The following is a 24,160-nucleotide window of genomic DNA, read 5'->3' on the forward strand; positions in this document are numbered from 1 at the left end:
ATAGAGACTTCCAGACACGCTACCATGACCAGCCCTGCTCAAGTCCTGCAGACTCATGAGCATGGCTTCTTTGACTGAGCCCATTCACTTGTGTTGTGGTCTTTCTTTTTTCTATTGATTTCCATTTTGTCAAACATTATAGTATTTTCTAATGAGTCGTGTAATCTCATGTTATGCTCAAGGTATTATAGTCTCAGTTTAGTCATATTGGCTTTTAGGGATAGAGCATTCTTGGACCCATTTATTTATCTTCTTGGCAGTCCTTGATATCCACATAAGTCTCTTACAGCACACATTTTTTTTAATCCTTTAAATTTTCTTCACTGTTCAACCTTCACAACCACACATAAAAATAGATCCCATTGCTAACTTTAAAAATATAACTTTCCAAGCCTTAGTCCATTTAAGTAGTTCTGAAGAAAAATACCTTTGAAATATGGTAGACCATTTTACATTTATTTCTGTGCACCTTTGAAATTCTTTCGATGGTCCTATCCCATCCCAAACCAATGTCTTCACCTGCCATAGAAGAGGATGAATGTTCTTGGGCCTCCTTATCTTGGGTGTGGGTTGAAGCCAGTGTTCTAGCATCCTTGTCCAGCTCAGATAGGCATTGCTACAGCACAAGAGGAAAGTATCCATTGTCCACATTGGTTGGGGAATTCTGAGGGTTGTAGTTATTACTCTTCCATATCTTTATTAAGAACAAAAAATTATGTATCTTTTACATAGGCCTGGACCTTTTCCTAAGATGTTGTTCCCTTTTCTAAAACAAGAAAAACAAAACCCAAATCACCATTGCCAGAGGAGTAGAGATAAAAGTTGGGTATTCCTAATGAATTTTTTTTGGCTATCTTTTATTTGCATATATCTACATAATGAGATATCTTAGAAATGCAACTCAAGTCTAAACACAGTTCATTTGTCTTTCATATATACCTTATTCACATAACCTGAAAGCAATTTTATAAACAATATAAATAATTTTTAAACATTGTAGGCATGAAACAAAAGTTTGTGTACATTAAAAGCAAAGATGTCACTATCTCAGCCACCCATGTGGAAAATTTCTTGTAGCCAAGCCTGTGCCTTGAGCTGATAATAAGTACTACTATATTCCACTTGCCACAACATAGTTAAAGGATCTACACTTACCAACTCATCACATTGAATCTATTTTTGCTTCTCTGTGCTGCCAGAACGTTGCCGGCACCGAGTCCCCCAAGGGCCATCAAATGACACAGGGCTACTTATGGCGGGGCTCTTTTAGGATCTATGGCGGCAGTGACAAGAAGTGGAGCCCAGAGGAGGTGGGTGGACACTTGACTCCTCATACAAGAAGTCAGGGAAGAAGCCGGGGACAGAACGGAAACATGTTGGCATGGGATCCCATAACCATCAGTGGTAAGTGTCAGCTTTACACTGCCCCACGGTTTCCCCACTTTCCTCTGGCTTACAAACCTCAGTGTGATGAGGTCCTTACTTTATTGCTATTGTTTCAACTGGACATGTGGTTGATGTTAAGTAACTTCCCTCCCTGCAGAATATCTCCAAGCCCTGCCTTCTTCAGACAATAATATTAAGAGAGTCAGATGATGGGAAGGAAACTGGGATAGGGGTTTGTTCTCACTTGGACATGGAAATCATCATATGGAGTTAAGCTCTCAAACTCCCAGAGATAAATGTTCCCATTTGTTGCCGACATTACCAGAATATCCAGCTGATCAACAAACAGGGCCCTGTTAAAAGAGAATTCCTCTTGTTAGAAAGAGCTTTACATTCATACTTGAATCCTTAGCACCTGACTTCACATATGTATGTGCTCACTCTTCCCCACTTGCTTCTGGATAGCCCACTAAGGCCCCTTCTACACTGCCAAATAAAATCAGATTATCTGCTTTGAACTGGATTATATGACAGTGTAAAATCATATAATCCACTTCAAAGCAGATAATCTGGATTATATGGAAGTGTAGAAGGGGCCTAAAAGGTAGTTCCTTAAATGGGGTGACGTCATCCTAGGAAAAAATATTTCTCAGGGACAGAGGAATCTGCTTTATAATCAGAGGTTGGAATGCTTACTTTTTGCACTATAACTCCCAGAATCCTCACGCCAGTTTAAAGTGTGGTAGTTCTAGATCATGCATGGGCAAACTTTGGCCCTCCAGGTGTTTTGGATTTCAACTTCCAGAAATTCTAGCCATCTTACCGGCTGTTAGGAATTATGGGAGTTGAAGTCCAAAACAAAGTTTGCTCATGCCTGTCCTAGATTACATGGTGCTTGGGCTCTATTGGCCAAGGTTAGATGGTAGTTTAGAAAAGTGAGCTTTGGTCTAAGTCACCTTACACAGTTTAGTGCATGTGCTAGTATTGTGCTCTGATTACTGCACACTGATTTATGTGACATGTGCTTGGGGAAAGCAGCCACTAGGAGCACCAACCCCGAGAGTAGGAATGTGGGGCAGGGGCCTCTGAGCCTCTAGGTAAGTAGTTCCCAACCTGTGCTCCGTGGAGCCCTAAGGGCTCTGTGTGCACTTCCTGGGGGGCTCTGCGGCCACTCCAGGAAAATAAAATAAATAAAAATAAACAAATTGTTTTAAAAAACAATTTCATTTCATGAGCATTGCACAATTGTTTAGATATATGTTTACATTTCCTAACTATAGACCCTTTCCCTCTCCCTGCAATACTACTCCTAAAAACAATTAACTTATAAGACATAGGGTACACCTAAGGGGCTCCACCATAGAAACTGATTCTAAAAAGGGCTCTGCGAGTCAAAAGGTTAGGAACCACTGGTCTAGGTAATCTCTACTTCACCTCCCCAAAGCCCCAGGCTGTATGACCAATGAAAAGAGACTGTGGCTGGATCTACATGGTCAAATAATGCAGTTTGAACTGCATTATAATATGGCCAGCGCAGAAGCATATAATGCAGGTTTAATTAATTAAACTGGATTATATGAGTCTACAGCCACATAATCTGGTTCAGTGCAGTTAATATGCATTCTGAAACTGCATTATAAGGCAATGTAGATTCAGTCTGTGGGAGTTGTGATCCAAAGCCTCTGGAAAGCCTGAGGTTCTCCAAGGGGATCCCTGATGTGGAAGTGACTTGATTTTTTTTTGATATAGGGTCTCCACTGCTCCCACAGATCATACCTTGTGAAGCCTATGATCTCTCTTTGTGTGCCTTTGGCTGTGCTTTGGGCTCTAGTGTAACTACTCTGGTGATCACGAGGGCCTTTTCTCCATTTTTGAGGAGAGTCTGGACGAGGTTGGAGCTCCTTCCTGCAACCCTTGTCCCTCTCCTGAAGCCTGGGTCCTTGTCGCTCCAGCTGGGCTTCATTGAGGCAGAAGGACTCCCTGCTGAAGGAAAGAGAGATACCCAGGGTGACATGTGATGTACATCCGTAGGTGTGAACAACATACTTGTAGCCATAGCTAAGTGTCTCACTCTAAAAGGAAGATCACTATTATGACCAAAAGAAGCGTAGCAGATTTTATCATTCATTTCCACATAGTTCTGGTAACTAATAGCAGCCTTCTGGTCAGACTGTGATTCTTTTCTTGTCATCAACAGCACTCTTCAGCCTAGGCAGAGCCTGGAAAAGCTAGTGGCCATGTTGATTTGGAGAATGGTAATCCAAAATTTATTTATTTATTTATATCCCACTTTTCCACAGAATTAGCACTGAAGGTGACTAACAGGATACACTTGACTCTTCACTTTTGTGGCCTTGACTTTTGCAAATTTGATTATTCATGGATTTGATTAATATATTCCCTATAGGAATCTCTAAGTCCTCTCATGGAAGTTGAGCACAAAGATGCACTGGAGAACCTAGAGATTCCTAGAGAGAGCTGTTTTCTAGGCATTTGTAGGTCTTCCAGTAGAATAAAATTACCATAAATATGGTCACGCTGGAGGACCTAAAGATTTCTAGAGTTGAAACAAATAGCAGTTTTAATTCATGGTTTTTCCACAGACCTAGCCACAGAGAATGTAGAAGGCCTACTGTAAATAAAAACAATTATAAATATAAATACTATAATAAATCTTTATTTGTACCCCGCCACCATCTCTCCAGGGGGACTCAGGCAGCTCACAGAAGCACTATAGTGCCACGTTTGAACCACAATATACAGTATACAAGTACACAACATAAAATATATAACATAAATATAAAAGCTACATTGTATGTAAAATCCCAGTAAAAATATAAGAATTATTTTAAAAAATTCCTAAAATGCAGTAAAACCTGTGAATAAGCTAATTATCTGCAATAAATTGCCGCTTGGCACAATCGGGTCATCAGGCACAGAATTACACAGGCTCAAAGGCCAGTTGGAAGAGCCATGTTTTTAAACTCATCCAAAAGGCTTGAAGGGTGGGGGCAAGTCTAATTTCTATAGGTAAGAAATTCCAGAGCCATGGAGCTATTACCGAGAAGGCCTTAACTCTCGTCCCCATCAACCATATTTGAGCTGGTGGTGGGACCGAGAGAAGGGCCTCTCCAGCACATTTCAATGCTCACGCAGGTTCATAGAAAGAGATGCGGTCTTGAAGATAGGTTGGATCTGAAGCATATAGGGCTTTATAGGTAATCACCTGCACTTTGAATTGGGCCTGGAAACTTGTTAGAAGCAAGTGGAGCTGCTTTACGAGGGGCATGGTATGCTCCTTAAAGTTCGCCCCAGTTAGTAATGTGGCTGCTGACCTTTGCACTAAATAAAAAACTTCATACAGTATTATGAAAAACACAGTTAAAGAAATTATAGTATCAAGACACAATTGAGCTTAAACAGTTTAAAGAGACTTAATTTTTTTAAAAAAGATGACGTAGCAAAAGAGTAAGTTTTCCAAGCCTTTTCCTCTGCTTACTAGTATTTCTAATACTGGGGACTTACTTGCAACTGAGAATGGCAGATGTTATCTGAGCTTCAGAGAAAATTATTCTTACCTGTAAATAAAGGGAGATATGTAGCTCCTTTCCCATTTTTGCATTGTTCCACTGATGTCCCCACTGAAGAGCAAAATAGGTTCCTTCTTAGCTAATGGGAAAATATTCAAAAAGTCAACTGAAACTTCATTGAACTTTGAGAAGCTAAACCAGGGGTCCCCAAACTACAGCCTGCGGGCCATAAGTGCCCCCCCCCATTTATCTGGCCCCCACGGTGATGGCTCCAGCCCCCTCTGCCAAGGAAGGTGCGTGTGGCACGAAGGAGGGAAAGGCACACACTTTTCCCTGCTCCCTCGCCCCTCACACAGCTTTCCCACTGCCGCTGTTGCGGAAGGCATGCATGGGGCAAGGGAGGAGGGAAAGACGGGCACCTTTCCCACCTCCTCCCTCACCTGGTGCGCGTCTTCCAATGTTTTGCTTGTGCTTTTTATTACGGCATTTTTATTTATTTATTTATTTGATAATTAATTATTAAGGGGTGCTTTGCTTGTGCTTTTGGTGCACAAAGGAAGAAGGGGGTGGACTAAACGGCCCAAGGGGTCTCTTCCAACCCTCTTTATTATTTTGATTATGATTATTAACATTGAGGCTGGGTGGCCATCTGTCAGGGGTGCTTTGCTTGTACTTTTGGTGCACAAAAGCAGAAGGGGGTTGGACTAGATGGCCCAAGGGATGTCTTCCATCCCTCTTTATTTTTATGATGATGATGATGATGATTATTACAGTATTATTAACATTGAGGCTGTATTTGTTCCCATTTTGTTTTTTTAACTTCAAAATAAGATATGTGCAGTGTGCATAGGAATTTGTTCATAGTTCTTTTTTTTTTTTTTTTTAATAAAAACCCCACTATAGTTCGATCCTCCAGCGGTCTGAGGGACAGTGAACTGGCCTCCTGTTTTAAAAGTTTGTGGACCCCTGAGCTAAACCAAGGAATAATTGCTAGCCAAATAAAGCAAAGATCACCCCCACCCTCCCCAAACTACTATCTGGTTTGGCCCAGATAGATAAGGCTCACCTTGTGGATCTTACTGGTCCTGATCTGTTGGAGTTGATGTCAAGTTGGAAACAGAGCCCGATCACTTACCATAGGCTAGACATTCAAGTGGATGTTTGCAAGGCAGCACTGTCAGGCAGCCCAATTCACTGTAGCGCCACACCAGTATTTGCTGTGGCTTTGCTGTGCCTGAAATGAGGAAAGGTTCTGCTTATTCTACCTGAAACCAACAGACTGTTTGTTGTTTGTTTCTTAAAATGATTTATATTATTCTGTAAGTTCTTGCCACACCCCTGGCTTTGCCATACTTCCAAGGAGGATGAATACCCAAGCTACAAAATATGATATTAAAAAGAAGACAACAGCTATATTCTTGCTTGTACAAAATTGTATGTATCCATAAATATGGGACAGCAGTAGAAACTCGTCTCTGTGTCCCAACAAGAAATCTGAGAAAGATTCAACACCATATTCCTACATGCTCAATTAAGCTAATAAACAGCATCACACTGATATCCCCTTTCCTCCAAGCAGTTCATACTAAGGCCAATGTTATGATTTGGTAATTTATATTTCTCACTGGTTGCTCAGGGAGGTATCCAAGAGGCCCTTCTCAGCACCAGCGGAAAAATAGCAACAAATGGCAGTGGCAATAAACAGTAGCAGGCAGTCCCAGTCATACTCTCAACTCAAATGCACTTCCAGAGAAGGCATCTTTGACATAGGCTAGTAGCTGCTTCTTTTCTCAGCACCTGGCTCTGTGGAACTTTTGCTTTAATATCACTTTGGGAAGGGTAATCTAAGAGACAAAGTTTGTCTTTTGGACAGATGGTTTCTTAAGGTAACCCATTCCAGATTTCCTCCTGGTGTGTCAGGAACTGAAGAAAGGAGAAGTAATAAATGCAGATGGCCTAAACTCAGTGATCTGTTATGCACTTGCTCCTGTTTGGCAAGAACTGAATAAGATCCCATAGTTTTGTTTTCATCTATTAGCCACACAATACCTTATGAATCAAGTTAGGCTGGAAGATAGTGACTGTCTACAAAGGAGCCAGAAAACTTGAATCCATCCCTCTAATCCAGATACGGGAAACTTTTTACTCTCCAGAACTCAATTAACAGCCACTGCCATTATTCTTCAATGTATACCATACTGGCCAGGGCTGATGGGAGTTAGTCCAAAGGGACACAGCTTCCCTTATGTTGCTTTAACTCAGTGGTTCTCAACCTGGGGTCCCCAGATGTTTTTGGCCTTCAACTCCTTTAATAGCTGGTAAACTGGCTGGAATTTCTGGGAGTTGTAGGCCAGAAACATCTGGAGACCGCAAGTCGAGAACCACTGCTCTAACTAATGCATCCCATTATCCTTCTTTTTTCTTCTAAGCTTATTTTTCTCCAAAATGCTTGAAAGGACTTGATATACAAATGAGAAAGGATGGTGAATCCAAAAGTCCTGCACAGATCATTGGGAGGCCAGATGAGATCTTACATTGCAGTTGAGGAAGGTGGCTTTATTAGGGTGCTCACCAATCACATGCCGCGAATCTGGCAGGCTGAAAAGCTGTTGGAGAAGGGGGCCATCTTTCTTCTGCTGGAATGTGGATATGAATTGTGAAACCTGAAATTAACATAAAAGGAATATAATACAGATGGCCGTTTAATAATCATTTCGCCTTGTTCCTTTCCTAGCATGCAGAATTATAGACAAGTGCCACATCATTTCCCCTGGGAGTTGGAGAAAGATCAAACACGAACTTATGATGGACCTGTGGGAAGCTGTTGTTTGAATGAATAGTTTACATAGCAGCAGGGAGGAACTCACAGAAAATTCAGTTTCTGGTGCTGGGATGATTAAGAGTTACAAAGAAATGTCAACTGTGAAAATATTTTGGAGAAATCTGAAGATCCAGGAATACAGTACTAGTGACATTAGAAGCCTTTGAAACATCTATCCAAGTGAAATGGCAAATGAAAAATCAGCTGTTCAGCATGCCCCCAGAAAGGAGGATACAACCACTTGGGAAACTACTTGAAAAGAGACATACTTTAATCTTAATTGTATCTGCCACCTGACATTTGAGAAAGGCTGCATCTTATTTTTTTCCAATATAAAATAGTTATGTATAATCCTTATGTTAGCTATGCCATAACATAATGATCAGAAAAGATGGGTTTGAGCTGCCGCAAAAAGCCACTGGTTGCAAGAAAATGCTTCATCTAAAAGCAATCTCTGCACCCTAGGTCATTTTAAAGATGCCATTTAAGTAATGAATAGGAAAGATGTTCCTACAATCAGGCTAGCTGACTAAAGATAGAGTCATCCTTGCAAATAGATTTTATAGGAACAGAGGAATTTGCCTTAGTAGGAATGCTTCTTTTTTGGCACTATAACTCACAGCATTCCCATGCCAGCATGACTGGATGACTGGTGACCATATAGATTATGAGATTCTAGGAGCTGAAATTTAGCTTTGAGTCGAAGAGTCGAAATCCAGTTCTGATACTCCCAGTCAAGCATATTATTTGACTATCTAGCCCAATATTGTCTGTTCTAGCTGACAGCAGTGATCTGGCTTCACAGACAGAAGTCTTTCTAATAATCTAGCCCGGGACTGTGGCGCACACGGGAGAGCAAGCCAGTGCAATTAACTGCAATGAATCACTGACCAGGAGGTCATAAGTTCGAGGCCCGCTCGGAGCTATGTTGTTGTTTGTCTTTGTCCTATGTTAAAAGGCATTGAATGTTTGCCTAATATGTGTAATGTGATCCGCCCTGAGTCCCCTTTGGGGTGAGAAGGGCGGAATATAAATGCTGTAAATAAATAAATAAATAAATAAATAATGTGTTACATGAAATCTTTTAACCTGATGATGTTGGGGATTGAGAAAGGCAGTGTACTGTATTGGTTTGGGTTTTGGACTATGGCTCTGGAAATCAGAGTTCAAAGCCATGCAGACTAAGTGATTGACTTTTGATAAGTCACACTTTCTCAGCCTCAGAGGGAGGCAAAGATAAACAGGATATGACAAGTTTATTGTAGAGTCACCATAAGTCAGAAAGGACTTGAATGCACATAACAACTGGGAATTGATCCTGGGGTCATCTATATTCAAAGGATGTCTCTTTCATGGAACTGGGTACCGTTCTCCCCCCACCCCCATCCTCCTTCGGATAAGCCATTGATTCCCCATGCATCATCAGCGGGCATGCAATAATAGGCTCAAGAATGCCACTGACTGCAAGCTCAATGCAGGCAGAGTAGCACAGATTCAAAGGTTTCATTCTAGAGGTCTGTAAATATCTCAGGCAAACAGGCTGCTAACACATACAGCAGGCTGAAGTGATTAAGCCTTGCTGGAACAATATGTTTTGGGCTGATGTGGGGCAATGGGTGGGGGGAACAGAGAGCTCGAATGTTACCCAGGCAGCTCTTTGAAGTGGTACAGGCCCATGAAAAGCTTTATCATTTGAGCCTGCCTAATGATTAAATTAAGCAAGAAAATAATTCTGCTCATGAATGCTCTTAACAAAATGTTTGGGAGTCTTTTGCAGATGTAACCAAGTAGCTCTTGTTCCCCATTATGGTTATGATTTTGCTCAAAAAACAAGCTGGAAATGCACGATATAAACTCTGTGGATCAGAGAGAAATAGAAAGGAAGTCTCCAAACTAGTGTGGAAATCAATTAGTGAAGGCAGCTGTGTATGCAGAGAAAAATCAACTGGGTGATGACTTTGATTGCTACTCACAAAAAAGGGAATGGAAGGAAAACAGAACATATCTCTTTGCAATGAGGTACAGAGAGAGTGGGGGGGGGTTACATATGCATGTATGCATAAATATGTCTGGTGTATATTTATTTATATTTATTTATTTTTCAAACTTATATGCCGCCACTCCCCTAGGGCTCGGGGCGGCTTACAAGAACCGGCTAAAATCAACAATTTAAAAACATCTTAAAACATCTTTAAAACATCTTTAAAAATATCTTAAAAACATCCTAAAAGCACCTTTTAAAACATCTAACAGAACTCAAAGGCCTGCCGAAACAGGTGTGTCTTACATGCCCTGCGGAAAGCCGACAAGTCCCGCAAGGCACGGACTTCAGGTGGCAAGGTGGTTCCAGAGAGATGGTGCCACTGCTGAAAAGGCTCTGCGTCTAGTTGCTGTTAGACGCAAGGCCTTAAAACTGGGGACTTCCAACAGGTCTTGGTCCTCAGAACGGAGGGATCTCTGGGGTTTGTAGGGAGTGAGGCGGTCCCTTAGATACATCGGCCCTAGACCATGTAAGGCCTTAAAGGTAAGTACCATCACTTTGAAAGTGATCCAGTGCTCAATTGGTAACCAGTGCAGCTGCCGTAAGATTGGTGTTATGTGGCATCTCATCGGGACTCCCGCAAGGAGCCGGGCAGCTGCATTTTGCACCAATTTGAGCTTCCGGATCACCGACACAGGAAGGCCAATGTAAAGGGCATTACAGTAGTCCAGTCTCGAGATGACCGTAGCCTGGATCACCGTAGCCAGGTTGTCCCTAGACAGATAGGGGGCTAGCCGTCTAGCCTGCCGAAGATGAAAAAAGGCGGTTTTGCTAACGGCAGAGACCTGGGCCTCCATCGTCAGTGAAGGGTCCAAGAGGACTCCCAGACTCTTTACTAGTGAAGACGGGCGTAGCGCTTCACCATCCAGGATTGGCAACTGGATATCCCCACTGCCCGGTCAGCCCAGCCATAGGATCTCCGTCTTTGCTGGATTCACCCTTAACCTACTGGAACATAACCATCCAATAATGGCCTTGAGGCACTGATGAAAATTGTCGGGTACAGAATCCGGTCGGCCTTCCATCTTTAACACAAGCTGAGTGTCGTCAGCATATTGATAACACTCGAGCCCGAAATCTCGGACCAACTGAGCAAGTGGTCGCATATAGATGTTAAACAACAGAGGGGAGAGAATGGCCCCTTGAGGCACCCCACAAAGTAGAGGGGACCTTTCAGAGACCAGGTCTCCCCTCCCCACTCGCTGTCCACGGTTGTGAAGAAAGGAGGCCAGCCAATTTAAAGCTGTCCCCCTGACTCCAACAACGGCAAGGCGGTGGGTCAAAAGATTATGATCGACTGTGTCAAATGCTGCAGTGAGGTCTAATAACACGAGCAACACCGACCCGCCCTGATCAAGCTGGCATCGAAGGTGATCCGTGATGGAGACCAGCACAGTCTCTGTCCCGTGTCCCGCACGAAAGCCGGACTGGAAGGGATCTAATCTGGCTGTGTTGTCTAGGAACTGTTGCAACTGCTCTGCTACTGCCCTCTCAATCACCTTGCCCAGGAACGAGAGGTTCGAAACTGGGCGATAGCTGGAGGGAACCGAACGATCTAAATCTGGTTTCTTAAGCAGGGGAGAGACCACCGGCTCTTTTAAACCCTCTGGAAAGACTCCTTGCTCCAGGGAGGATCGAGGGAGCAAGTGGTCGGTCTAGCTACAGCTATGAGCCTATCGACAGCCTCTGCGTCCAGTGGGATGAACCAGTCGAGGGTGGGCCCAGCAAGTGGCCATGGAGTCTCAAGTTCTCTCCTTGTATCAATTGTGGCAGGGAGGTCCCGGCGTAGTAGTGAGATCTTGTCAACAAAATAGCTTTGGAAGGCCTCGGCTGAAGGGGCCTGATCATCACTTTTTGGGACATTAGGAACCGTCATTAGAGATCTAATTATTTTGAACAATTTTGCCGGTCGTGAGCTGGCGGATGCTATCAAAGAGGCATAATATACTCGCTTTGCTTCGATGATAGCATGCTCATAGGACTCCATAAATGCCCTATAAGCTGATCTCGAAGCTCTGTCATGAAGTTCTCGCCACACGCCCTCTAGCCGTCTCTTTTCCCGCTTCATCGATCGAAGTTCCTCGGTGAACCAAGGAGACCGATTTCGGCGGGGTTGGAGAGGGCGTCTAGGGGCGATCTCGTCGAGTGCATTGGACAGCCTGATGTTCCATGTGTCCACCTGCACATCGATCGAGTTGCTGACAGGCTCCAGATCCTTCAGAGCATTCTGGAACCTACTAGGTTCCATAAGTCTTCTTGGGCGGGCCCAAATTGGCTTGGTGCCCTTGTCAGGTGGGTAGGCATGCTCCAGCCTGACCTTCAGGGCACAGTGATCCGACCATGGAACCTCTATAATAGAGGCTTGGGTCACTTGAATTCCTGCGCTGAAGATCAAATCTAACGTGTGTCCTGCCTGATGCGTGGGCCCAGTACTACAGAGCGAGAGTCCTAGTGTCTCCATGGTGGACACTAGGTCCGTAGCTGCTGCTGAGCAAGAGTCTGTATCAGCGTGGACATTGAAATCCCCAAGGACGATAAGTCTGGGGAACCTCAAGGACCACTCCGACACAGTCTCGAGCAGCTGGGATAGGCTGTCTGCTGGTGCACTAGGCGCACGGTACACCAGTAGGAAGGCTATGCTCTCAGGGGAATCCCACACCAGACCAACACTTTCAATGCCAAAGATGTCCAAAACAGGAACTTCCCTAAGTGAAAAGCCTTCACGGGAGAGCATAGCCACCCCACCCCCCCGCCTCCCGCTCCGCATCTGGTGGGTGATTACATAACCTGGAGATGTTATTTCCTGGAGTAGGATCTCATTCCCCTCTTGGATCCAAGTTTCTGTGATACACACTAGGTCAGCTCCCTGGTCAGTAAGAAAATCTCTGATAGTAGCAGTTTTATTCCTTATGGACCTAGCATTCACTAACACCAGGGTAGGAGGGGAGGAAACTGGTAGCCTGTCATAAGTGCACTTGGGGATAAGCCGCAGGTCAGAGGGGGGCCGAGTCTTCCGTCGACTCAGCCTCCCTCTAGTATTCAGCCTGCGCCTACCGTCATACCTCCCCCTCCCAGAGATCGTAGGAATTCCCATACACAGACCTACTTCTCTTGGGGGCTCTAGGGTAGAAACTAGGTGCCCAATGTTCGACTGGCCCCCTGAAAAGGAGATGGGGCATGGCCAATTAACATGTGGTCATGGATGGGGACCTCAGAGTAATGAGGGGCAGGCGTAAAGGCTAGATCACCCGGCCAGCATTGTGGGTGGGGGGGTGGTCTAGGGGACGCCAAGTCTAGGTTCCCTCGAGAGTGTTGGGATAAGTTCTTAACTCCAGCACACTGGGAGGTCACTCTCTCTTTTATGCCCACAGTTCTGATATTCAAATCCCAGGTTCTAGTGTTTTGGGCGAGTGCTCCCTCCTCCATATTTACAGATCTAGAACCACCTGGGGGAACATTGGCCAATTTGTGGGAGAAGGTGGTAGTTGCAGGTCTTGTCCAGCTACTGAATCCTGCTCCCCAGAAGATTCTAGTCTTAAATTTCTTTTGATGACAGCCCCGTCTCTGAGACCTGCGATTTGGAGGTTTACTGGTTCCTATCGTTGTATATTTATCCATGTCTGGAGTTTCAGGTGCTCCTTTCCCGACAAGAAAATCCGATGTGCCAAGTCATCTTTCACTCTTTTTTCTTTCACTAGTTGAAAGGATTGCAAAGCCCATGTGCTGCCAGTAGAGGGCAGAGAGATAATAGGATGCTGTTGGGACAGGGAAATAAATGTCTCCTTGAGTCACTCACTATTTCCCCAGACTGAGGTTCATAGAGGGTGGGCTGGGATGTGCCGCTGGCGATCCAGACGATGCCAACCGATGCCACATAACACAGTCCAGTAATGTTACCGGTGAAGGGACCAAGGCGCTGCATCAGCTGCCCATCTTGGGACCAAACGCCAACAGTCTGGTCAAAAGAACCCGAGAACACTCTGCAGAGGAGAAAAGACACAGAAGAGCATAATGGAGCTTGGGAAAATCCTTTTTTAGTTCCCAGAATTACTTCAATAAACATGCCAGCTGGAGAATTTTTGGAAGGATAGACCGAGGAAACATATTTTCCAAGCTTCGACCCCATCTTTTTTTTGCATCAACTACCATTTCATTAATCTCTTCCTATGCCCAACCTCTCAACATTGCTCCCTCCACTTAAACCATCACTGACAGCTTCCCCTTCCTCTTTGTGCTAAATATTATCTTTGCAGGAGCTGCTAGAACTATATATTTGCTACAGCCCATTTTCTACAACAAAATCCATTAAAAGAAAACAGGAACCCCCACTGGCCCTCCACTTCCCCATCATTGTGCCAATTCTCCAGGAAGGGAAGGAAATTGTGGCTGGTGCAGAAGATGAGGGGAAGAGGGGGGAAAGACAAGAGAATATACCAAACATAAAACTAGTAGCAAAAGGAGGAAAAGGAAGAGAAACACACAAACCCATAGCCAGATTAGCCCCACAGGGGGATAAGGAGATAATTCTAGTTCTAGTTAATCAAAGACTGTAAAAGAAGTCATGGGGTAATGTGGCTCTCCAGACAATGTTGAGCTGGGCTCCCATGGTTAGAATAGACAGGAGTTGAGTTCAATAATATCCAGATGATCCATGCGTTCTCATCCCTACTATATAAAAGGGACTAGGAATCTATTCAATCCACACCTAATTTTATAGTCCTTATATAACCAGTGATGGTAGCTCATACTTATCTTTTGATTGTTGTCTCAAGCTCTTCATTCAAGAGACTATACAGTTTGAAGAACAGGATTCATCTTTTGGTCTGAAAAAGTGAGTGCTGCTCCCAACTCTAATAAAACCTTTGACCATTTTTATATTTTCTAAGCTCTTGACCCTGAAAACAGGCTGCAAAACTACAGTACAAATGCAACCTTCACTTTATCAACACTTGCCAATGTGTAATTAGCTGTTGTTTTCTACTATTTTGGAGAATGGGAGCTAACTTTAGCAAGGGTAGTTCACAGGTGATATGAGAAAAGGGCACTTTCTGCCAAGGTTGTTAACACTTCCAGATTCCACACATATCCTGGTCTTTCTCAGGGATGGAGAAGGTATATTCCTCTAAAACATTACTGGAGTGCACCCTCATGAAGATCCTTTATGATTAGGTGTGCCCCAAGGCCGATGGGAGACACAACCCAAAAACATCAGCACCCAGGTCTATTTCCCTCACCCCACACCAAGCTTTTACCTGGTGGTTTCTTGGTGACGTACCAGGAGCAGATGTGTGATAGCAGCATTATGGGCACTTCGGATGCAGTGCTTGGTTGTCAGGACTTTCCTACCCGGAGTCTGATAGGTGTCAAAAATCAATAGCTTACCATCATATCTGGAAAGGAACATGGAGAACTGGTCTTCTACTGAAGGTGGAAATGAATTCCCAAGGTTTGTCCAAACCTCTCAGTAGTGAGAGAGGTTTTATTGCACAGGAGAAAAGTGGCTTCCCTTCAGTTCTTGTGAAGATATTGTGATGGTAGGAAAAGGTCTTTTTATCTGGAAGAGGCTTTGTTTTTAACATGCTGTTGCAAATGAACCTTTTAATGGGGGATGTTGTGTTTTATTTTATTATGCTCTAAATGTGTTTTAACTTGTTTTTTTAGCTTGTACTTTAAAAAAAAAGAACTGAGGTTTAATTGTGTTTTAACTTTGGGCAAGTCATACACTCTCAACCCCAGAAAACCCATGATACTGCCTTAGGGTTGCTATGAGTTGGAAATAACTTAAAAAACATACAACAACAATACATTAATAGTTTTTTAAATTGAACTATATTTTTAAACAGCTGTATGCCACCTTGATTTCCATGCTAAGAGAAAGATAAGAGAATAAATAAATAGATAAATAAATAAATAAATAGCTTTCATTTTATTGGTGTCTACATCCCCTTCTTACCCCATTCCCTTCAAGGGCTGTTAATGTTCTGCATGACATAAAGGATGCAAGACAGCAACATTTTGCATGATGGCTAGAGGCGTAGTTTTGCATCTAGCCCTTTGGCAGTCACCATTATTGATAGCAGAAATGGTCTCCTCCCCCATCTGCCAGCTTACCCTGCCGTGTATATCTGGTTGTCCAGGCAGGAGATGCAGGACACAATGTCTGTGTGCGTTTGCTCAGAATAGCCCTGGGCCATGTGAACCACATGTCCAGATTCTCTCCTTTCATCCAAGGGGAAAGCCACGAGACGCCCCTTGCTGCCACAAAGCAGGAGATGCCGAGCCAGGCTAATAGCCAAGGTGAAGATGGGGTAGCCTAGCTGGACAGAGAGGCGTGAAAGGTTAGGATCAAGCACATGAAGAGTCTACACAAAAGAAGGATTGTAGGGACTAGGAAAGATAATACAATACTCCCCGCACGTTTGTGATTTTGACTTTAAAATTTAATTATTCATGAATTTGATTACAATTTTTTTTCTAGGCATCAGCATGATCTCCAGTGTGACTCTATAATCATCTTATTCCAGTCAGGATGGAGACTTAAAGATTTCTAGGGAAAATTTAGGAACCTCTAGGTCCTCCAATATGATACTATGATCAGTTTCCAGCAGATGTTGACCATAGAGTCATGCTTGTAGGCCTACAAATTCCTAGAGGAAAAATAAGAAAAGTAAGAAAAAAATAGAAAATTTTAAATTTGTGTTTTTTCACTTTCATTGAGGTCTTGTGCTCCTAGCCTTTGTGAATGTGGAGGGCTAGCTAGCTGTATTGACACAGTACCTTCCATCCATTCCCCAGAAAGAATGTCTGGGAGGGGTTAGTAATTCTCTGAAGCTGGCAAGCAGAGCATCATAAGCATCTCACCATCAACCTCGGAGGCCCACAATTATATTTACAAGGAATATTGGCAGATACAAGCTTTTAATTATGTCGGCCACCCTGTGTCAATGGCAGAGAGGAGGACTGAGCAGATCTTGGTCAAAGGAGAAATCCCAATGCCCTGGGGAAGACTTAAAGTGCCAGATCTGGGCACAGTATTTCTACAGCATGTGATTAATTTTATGCAGATGCATAAAAAGCATCATGTACCACTATTCTGCTATTAGCATGAGGTGGGATTCTTACCAGAATACGGTCAAGCACAGTGCCTCCTGCAGCCCATACAAGCACAGAGCTGTCATTGGAAGCAGAGAAGAGCAGCCGAGCTGGTGCCCAGGACAGGAAGTGGGTGACCCAACCAGAATGCTCTTTGGTGCGCAGAGCCATGCGCCCGCTCTCCATGTCCCACCACTTGATCACTCCATCTGTCAGAACAGGAAGAGCAACACACTGAATAAAGGGAGGGGCTCATTTTAGGAAACACCTCAGATTCATTCCTTTTCACATTTACAGAGAGAAGTCCAAGGAAAAGACTGTCACATTTTGGCTGAGCGTCTTGTGATACTACCCCAGCATTTCTTGGTGAGACAGAAGCTAGACATGATATGATATGTTGAAGCCATACTTTCAATGTGTCCTCCCTGTTCCACAACCAAGTAGGAGATAGGATACTGCTGCAAGACTGGAAATATCATTCTGTCACTGCTCAGTTGTGGATAGCTTCAAGGTCGCGTTATACTCATTCATTTTAAAATCAGAATTTTCAGGCTCTGCTCAAATGTGCTTTCAGAAGAAGTACTTGGATGTAGGACTATGTACTGATCATATGGACATGAATCAGAAAGCAAGTTACTGGTATACATCATATTAGGAAATGCTAAGCTCCAGATGTTGTTGACTGGCACCCTCAATAAGCCCTAACCAAAACAGCTCCTGCTAAGATGTGATGAGAGTTGCAGTCTACATGTTCCCCATCTCAGATGTACATGGGGAATTGGTATTTTATACTGTGCTTTGTGCTGAGGACAGAGATGATGGATTACACTATAAAAATGAAGTTGTTTAAGATTTGCACAGTTGTATGAAGCAGGGATGGAAGTGGATTAGAATATGATGACTGTAATGCTTTGGAAAAAAGACAGAAAAACTTGCCCTCCAGCTAAGACTCACCTGCAAAACCAGTGAGGCACTCTCGTCGAGCCGTATGATAGCCCAGAGCTGTTATGGGACTGCGGTGGCATTCCTTTATACGCAGATGTTCTTGCATCGCCATCCTTGTGGTCTGAAGAGAATGGAGATGGGGAAAGAGGAAAAAGTGACTCTTCTGGCAAGTTTCCAGGTTTGTCTTTCTCAGAACCATTAAAACTAACAATCACATTATCTTCACACGTGGAGTTTTACTGAACATAATGTGAACATGCTGCAAATAATCATGTTATATTTAGACACCTGCAGTCTGGATGCTGGCATGGTAATCACCCAGCAGTAATGTTTCATACCGCTCCTCCACAAATTGTATTGTGTGGGATTTATTCCAGTGTTACTCAATCAAAGTCGTGGTCACTGAACCAGTGCCAATCTGCGAGCTCTTGGCTTCTGGTCTAGAAACAGCTTCCAGGAAAGAAATATTTGTAACCAATGGACATAAACATGGTATCAGTCCCTTGCCAGTTAGGAAAAAAATGGCCCCCCACATCAGCTTGCATGAGAAGCCCTGATCTCTTAAATGTGTTAAACATTTCTGGAATCCATTGCCAGATAAACTCATTACACTCAAGTTCGCAACATCAGTGCTTCTCAAGATATTTGATATGGGGGATCATTATGTTTGTATCCATTTGCTACAACTCTGCCTGCTTGCCTGCCTTCCTTTCTAAGATATCCACCATAGGCTAGCAGCTAACATTTTGCAAACTGGCACTGGTCCACAGACTGGAGTAACTTAGATGAAGAGCTCAGAAACCCATCCCTTCTTAAGAAAGGGGAAGCAGGGTAAAAGTAAGGAGTGGCAAAGTGGGTTTCCTCAACTACAGACCTGAATAAACTACATTGCACACAGTAAAGCAAAGGACAACAAATGGATCCTAAGAGTCAGACAGATGAGCAGCTGTTTCCCTGCCAATTTCTGCATCAATGGGATGGGGCTGTGGTGCTACTGGGAAGTCCAAGGAGCTGGGTTGAGACCCCAGGAGGGTTGGACTCAGCTCCTTCTAGATGTTCTGTACAGTAACCCCAGGTAGAGTTTTAACAGCAGCAGACATACTTGGGCAAAAGGAGACTATACATGTGTTTTTGTGTCCCTTCAAATCATTTCCAAATTATAAGGCTTTCTTGGCAATAGTTGTGAAGAGGTGGTTTGTCACTGACTTCATCTGAAGTTGAGAAAGTGTGACTTGCCCAAGTTCATCCAGTGGGTTTCATGACTGGGCAGGGATAATATCCCTGGTCTTCAAAGAGTCCTAAGCAACTCTTAAAACCACTATTAAGGTAAAGGTTTCCCCTGACATTAAGTCTAGTCATGTCCAACTCTGGGGATTAGTGCTCATCTCCATTTCTAAGTCGAAGAGCCGGTGTTGTCTGTAGACATCTCCAAGATCATGTGGCCGGCATGACTGCATGGAGCACCCTTACCTTCCAGCTGGAGTGGTACCTATTGATCTACTCACATTTGCATGTTTTTGAACTGCTAGGTTAGCAGAAGCTGGGGCTGACAGCGGAAGCTCACCCCACTGTCTGGATTCGAACCTTTCAGTCAGCAAGTTCAGCAGTCAGCGATTTAATCTGCTGCACTAGTGGGGGCTCTAAAAACCACTATAGCACATCTATACACATAATAAAAGTGAAAATATGTATGTATGTATGTATGTGGCTGGGGTGTCCACTTCCACAGACAGACTCCCACTTCCACAAATAGCTCTAGCTCCCACCACTCAGGAGACACCAATGGCCCTCTCTCCAATGACATTGCAGGTTATAGTGAGCACCATGAACATGTACAAGAGCCTTGCCAATGTCCTCCACAAACACAATACTGCTCACAACCCAAGTGAAGGCTTTCATACGGGGACAATTTCAAACTAGATTTTCTGTTTTTCCTCCACCACAGACATCCCAGTGTTTCTTACTCTCTTCATTAGTGTGGAATTTGCATGACCCCGCCCACTGTCTCTCCCATAACCCTTTGCTACTCTTTTCTATGGCATACAGCAGACAGAGGAATTGATCAGCACCTTAACATACTAGAGAGGTTTGGGGAGAATTCACCATGATTTATAGGAGTTGTAGGTACTGGGATGTATAGTTCACCTGTAATCTAAGAGCACTCTGAACTCCACTGACAATGGACCTGGAACTAACTTGGCACACAGAACCCCCATGACCAAAAAAAAGATACTGGCCATCTTTGGATTTACAGTGTTCCCTCACTATTTCGCGGTTCACTTTTCGCTGACTCGCTGTTTTAAAATAAACACTAAAATAATATTATAAATCATAAAATAATATCATAAATCTCTCTTTCTACTTCCTTCCTAAGGAGAAACCGAAGGAAGGAAGGGAGGGAGGGAGGGAGGGAGGGAGGGAGAAGCAGAAGGGAGAGAAAAGGAGGCTGAAGCAGCTTTGTTTTCACCTCACAAGGCAGCAGCAGTAGCGGGCGCGTCCCTATATAGCATCCCTACTTCGCGGATTTTCACTTTTCGCGGGTGGTCCTGGAACGTAATCCCTGCGATAAGTGAGGGAACACTGTATAGGAGTTGTAGTTCACCTACATCCAGAGAGAACTAGGAACCCAAACAAAGATGGATCTGGACCAAACTTGGAATGCATATCCAATATGTCCAAATTTGAATACTGGTGGGCTTTGAGGGGAATTGGCCTGGACATTTTGGAGCTGTAGGTACTGGGATTTATAGTTCGCCTGCAATCAATGAGCACTTTGAACTCCACCAAAGATGGAGTTGGACCAAACTTGGCACACAGAATCCCCATGACTAGTAAAAAATACTGGAGGTCTTTGGGGAAGTTGTAGTTCACTTACATCCAGAGAGCACTGTGAACTCAAATACGATCAATCTAGACCAAACTTGGCACACATACTTGATATGCTGAAATTTGATTACTGGAGAGGTTTTTTTTTTGGGGTGGGGGGTGGGGGGGGGGAGATCTTCCTTTGAGGGAGTTGTAGTTCACCCACAACCAGAGAAACTGAGACCTCCACCAATGATGGACCTGGTCCAAACTTGGTACATAGAACCCCCATGACTAACTCAACCTACTGGAGGGATTTGAGGGGACTGACTCACCATAGTGGGAGTCAGACAGCACATTGAACCCCACTGATGGTGCATCTAGACCAAACTTGCCCAAAATAACAAACTTTTGAGTACTGATGGAGTTTCTGGGGGTTAACCTAGCATGATGTGAACTGTAGTTCACCCACAACGTTATGCATTTTGTACAATTAAAGAACTGACTTTTTCAAATAAAGCCCGGGCAATGCTGAGTATCCAAGCTTGTCTATCTATCTATCTATCTATCTATCTATCTATCTATACACATAATAAAAGTGAAAATGTATGCTCACACAGACAGCCTCCAGTCTCCACAAACAGGCTATAGTTCCCAGTGCTGAGGAGCCACCAAGTCACTCCCTACCAGAACATTGCAGGTTACAGCAAGCACATCCCAGTGTTCCTTTCTCTCTTCATTTGCAAGCTCACCCATTGCCTCTCTCTTAACCCTTTCCTACCCTATCCTATATCACACAGCAAACAGAGGACTTGATCAGCAACTGAACATACTGGAGAGGGTTGTGGAGAATTCACCATGATTTATAGGTGTAGAGACTGGGATGTATAGTTCCCCTGCAATCTAAGAGCACTCTGAACCCCATCAACAATGGATTTGTAACTAACTTACCACACAGACCCAACATGGTCAAATTTGCATAATAGCAGAGTTTGGGGGTGATTGACCTTCACATCCAGGAATTATAGTTCACTCGTATTCAGAACCCATCTGATGACGGATCTGGACCAAATTTGGCACACAAATTCAAAATGGCCAAATGGGAATACTGGTGGATGTGGGAGGTGATTGACCTTTATTTCTGGGTGTTATAGTTCACCTGTATTCGTGAGCTCTCTGAACCCCACCAATGATGGAAATGGACCAAACTTGGTAAACAGATCCAATGCTGCCAACTTGGAGTGACTGACTTTGGCATCAGAGTTATAATTCACCCAGAGTATTCAGAGAACACTGAACTCAGCAAGTGATGGATTTGGACCAAACCTGGCAGGGCTGTAGCCAAGGGGGGGGGGTGATGGGGTTCACCCCCCCCCCCCCAGATTTTTCAGGTTTTAAAAAAATCTGCTTTACTCATGAATTTTAACTGGTCCACTTAAGTTTATCTATCTTGAGTGTCCACTGAAGTTTAACAATCGAGCCTGATTTCTAAATTATTTTGCGTTATGGAACTACTCTTCATGATTCGCTTAAAAAAGTTTCACCCCCCCCCCCCCCCCTATTTTTCCCCCCTGGCTATGGCCCTGCTTGGCACACAGACCCAACATGGCCAACTGTGAATACTGGTGGAGTTTTGGGAGGGTTGAGCCAAGAGTTTTGGGAATTGCAGTTCACTCACATCCTTGTGACATTTTCAAATGGGAGCATTCACAAAAAACAAAAGCAAAGACTGAGTTTTTTCCCCTAAGAAATAGCGTAATATATGATCAAACTGATATTACCTAACATCCAAAAGCAAACAACGACCTTTTCAAATAACCCAAGTAACCAAGCCAGTTATAAATAAACTACAGTATTAGAAGACAACACTTGTCTGAGGATGCAAAGTTGCAGCATCTGAAAGATTCTCTCCCTTGGCAAAATGGATCTAGAAGCCTGCGTCGTGTGGACGACCTTTTGTAGCGGAACCTACGCGTGTCACCGCTTTGCAGCCTCAAGGAAGGCAACCCCCCCCCCCCCCCGCCTTCCCGGTCCGCTTGCCAGGCCTGCCTTTGCAGAGGGGCCTTTCCCCGCGCAGCCGCTGCCTTTCCTCGAAGCCTGCTTTCCACTCGCTTCCCACGCCAGGCGCCCTCCCCGCTTTTTCTCAAACTTGCCCAGAAGTTCAGAAGAAGTTACTGCGGAGCCTCCGGCTGCGCCGCCCGGGGAGGCCAAGTTGGGTTCCTCGTTTACTTCCTGCGCCTTCTGTCGCCATGGAAATGAAAAGGAGGAAAGAGGGAGGAGGAGGAGGAGGGCGGGCACTCCTCCCAAATCAGCTTTTTGGAGTCGTGAGAACGGAGAGCGCCGAGAGCCGGTGTGGACGCGCCTCAGGCTGCCTGCCGACTGATGGAGGGAGGCCTAGTGGGTCTTTTCGGCAGAAGCAGCCTTGGCAGCCCCTTCCTCTGTCTGAAGTGTAGCCTCCTGCGCCTACCAGTAGCAGTCTCCCATCCAAGTGCTCAACAGGGCTGACCCTACTTAGTTTCCAACATTAAGCAGGATCCCAACTAAAAGGATTGAATCATAGAGTTGGAAGAGACCTTATGGGCTATCCAGTCCAACCCCCGGCCAAGAAGCAGGAAATCGCATTCAAAGCATCCCCGACAGATGGCCATCCAGCCTCTGCTTCAAAGCCTCCAAAGAAGGAGCCTCCACCACAGCCCGGGGCAGAAAGTTCCACTTCCGAACAGCTCTCACAGTGAAGAAGTTCTTCCTTAGTCCCATTTGTTGTCAGATACATCACAAGTTGAACTTCCCTTATCCAAAATGCTTGCACTGTATTTCAGATCTGTTGAGCTTGTGGAATCTCAGCCTGCCACATTCACTGGTGCCCAAGACTTCAGGGAAAGTGGAAAACCGCACCTGAAGAAATTACTATTTTTTGTTAACCTAAGAGAAAACCTCTGTAGGAATGTTTTGGTCTTCCAGCCTGACTCTGTTGTTGACTTCCAGTGGAAGTAGACCCACACCGCTTGCTTGCCAGACAAGTAGAGGCTGATAGACAATAGAGCAGGCATGAATAAACTTGGGCCCTCCAGGTGTTTTGGACTCCAACGCCCACCATTCCTAACAGTCTCAGGCCCCTTCCTTTTTCCTCCTCAGTCGCTCAGCCCCACCCAGGCATTACAAAGGGGCTGAAGTGATATCACCACAGAGAAAGTAGAGAGGGTTGGTGCTTCTTTTAAGTTCTCTTGAGATGAATGAATCTCTTGCCGGGTTGCTGTGAGTTTTACGGGCTGTGTGGCCATGTTCCAGAAGCATTCTCTCCTGACGATTTGCCCACATCTATGGCAGGAATCCTCAGTGAGGTCTGTTGGAAACTATGCAGGTGGGGTTTTATATCTGTGGAAGGTCCAGGGTGGGAGAAAGAACTCTTGTCTGTTGGAGGCAAGTGTGAATGTTGCAATTGGCCACCTTGATTAGCACTGAATAGCCTTGCAGCTTTGCATCTCTTGCCTTTTGATACTCTCTACAGAGAACGAAATGGTTCCTTTTTTGTAAGAGTTA

At 44.3% G+C, this 24,160-nt stretch overlaps 1 protein-coding gene across 1 annotated transcript in view; it reads right to left on the bottom strand.

Moving 5' to 3' along the window:
• Window positions 1-23,003, bottom strand: part of LOC103277907 (uncharacterized) — a 24,916-nt gene extending 1,913 nt beyond the window's left edge. The window contains exons 1-12 of the mRNA XM_062969368.1: window positions 22,670-23,003; window positions 17,825-17,936; window positions 16,901-17,079; window positions 15,890-16,095; window positions 15,031-15,168; window positions 13,575-13,758; window positions 7,489-7,579; window positions 6,052-6,150; window positions 4,965-5,055; window positions 3,163-3,369; window positions 1,631-1,739; window positions 520-616 (exon numbers count right to left, since the gene is read on the bottom strand). Of these exons, the coding sequence (XP_062825438.1) occupies window positions 520-616; window positions 1,631-1,739; window positions 3,163-3,369; window positions 4,965-5,055; window positions 6,052-6,150; window positions 7,489-7,579; window positions 13,575-13,758; window positions 15,031-15,168; window positions 15,890-16,095; window positions 16,901-17,079; window positions 17,825-17,927 (1,504 nt within the window). The 5' untranslated portion in view covers window positions 17,928-17,936; window positions 22,670-23,003. The remainder of the gene's footprint in view (window positions 1-519; window positions 617-1,630; window positions 1,740-3,162; window positions 3,370-4,964; window positions 5,056-6,051; window positions 6,151-7,488; window positions 7,580-13,574; window positions 13,759-15,030; window positions 15,169-15,889; window positions 16,096-16,900; window positions 17,080-17,824; window positions 17,937-22,669) is intronic.
• Between the last annotated feature and the right edge of the window lie 1,157 nt (window positions 23,004-24,160).

Source organism: Anolis carolinensis, chromosome 2, assembly GCF_035594765.1.
Source record: "Anolis carolinensis isolate JA03-04 chromosome 2, rAnoCar3.1.pri, whole genome shotgun sequence".
NCBI classification, from domain to species: Eukaryota; Metazoa; Chordata; class Lepidosauria; order Squamata; family Dactyloidae; genus Anolis; species Anolis carolinensis.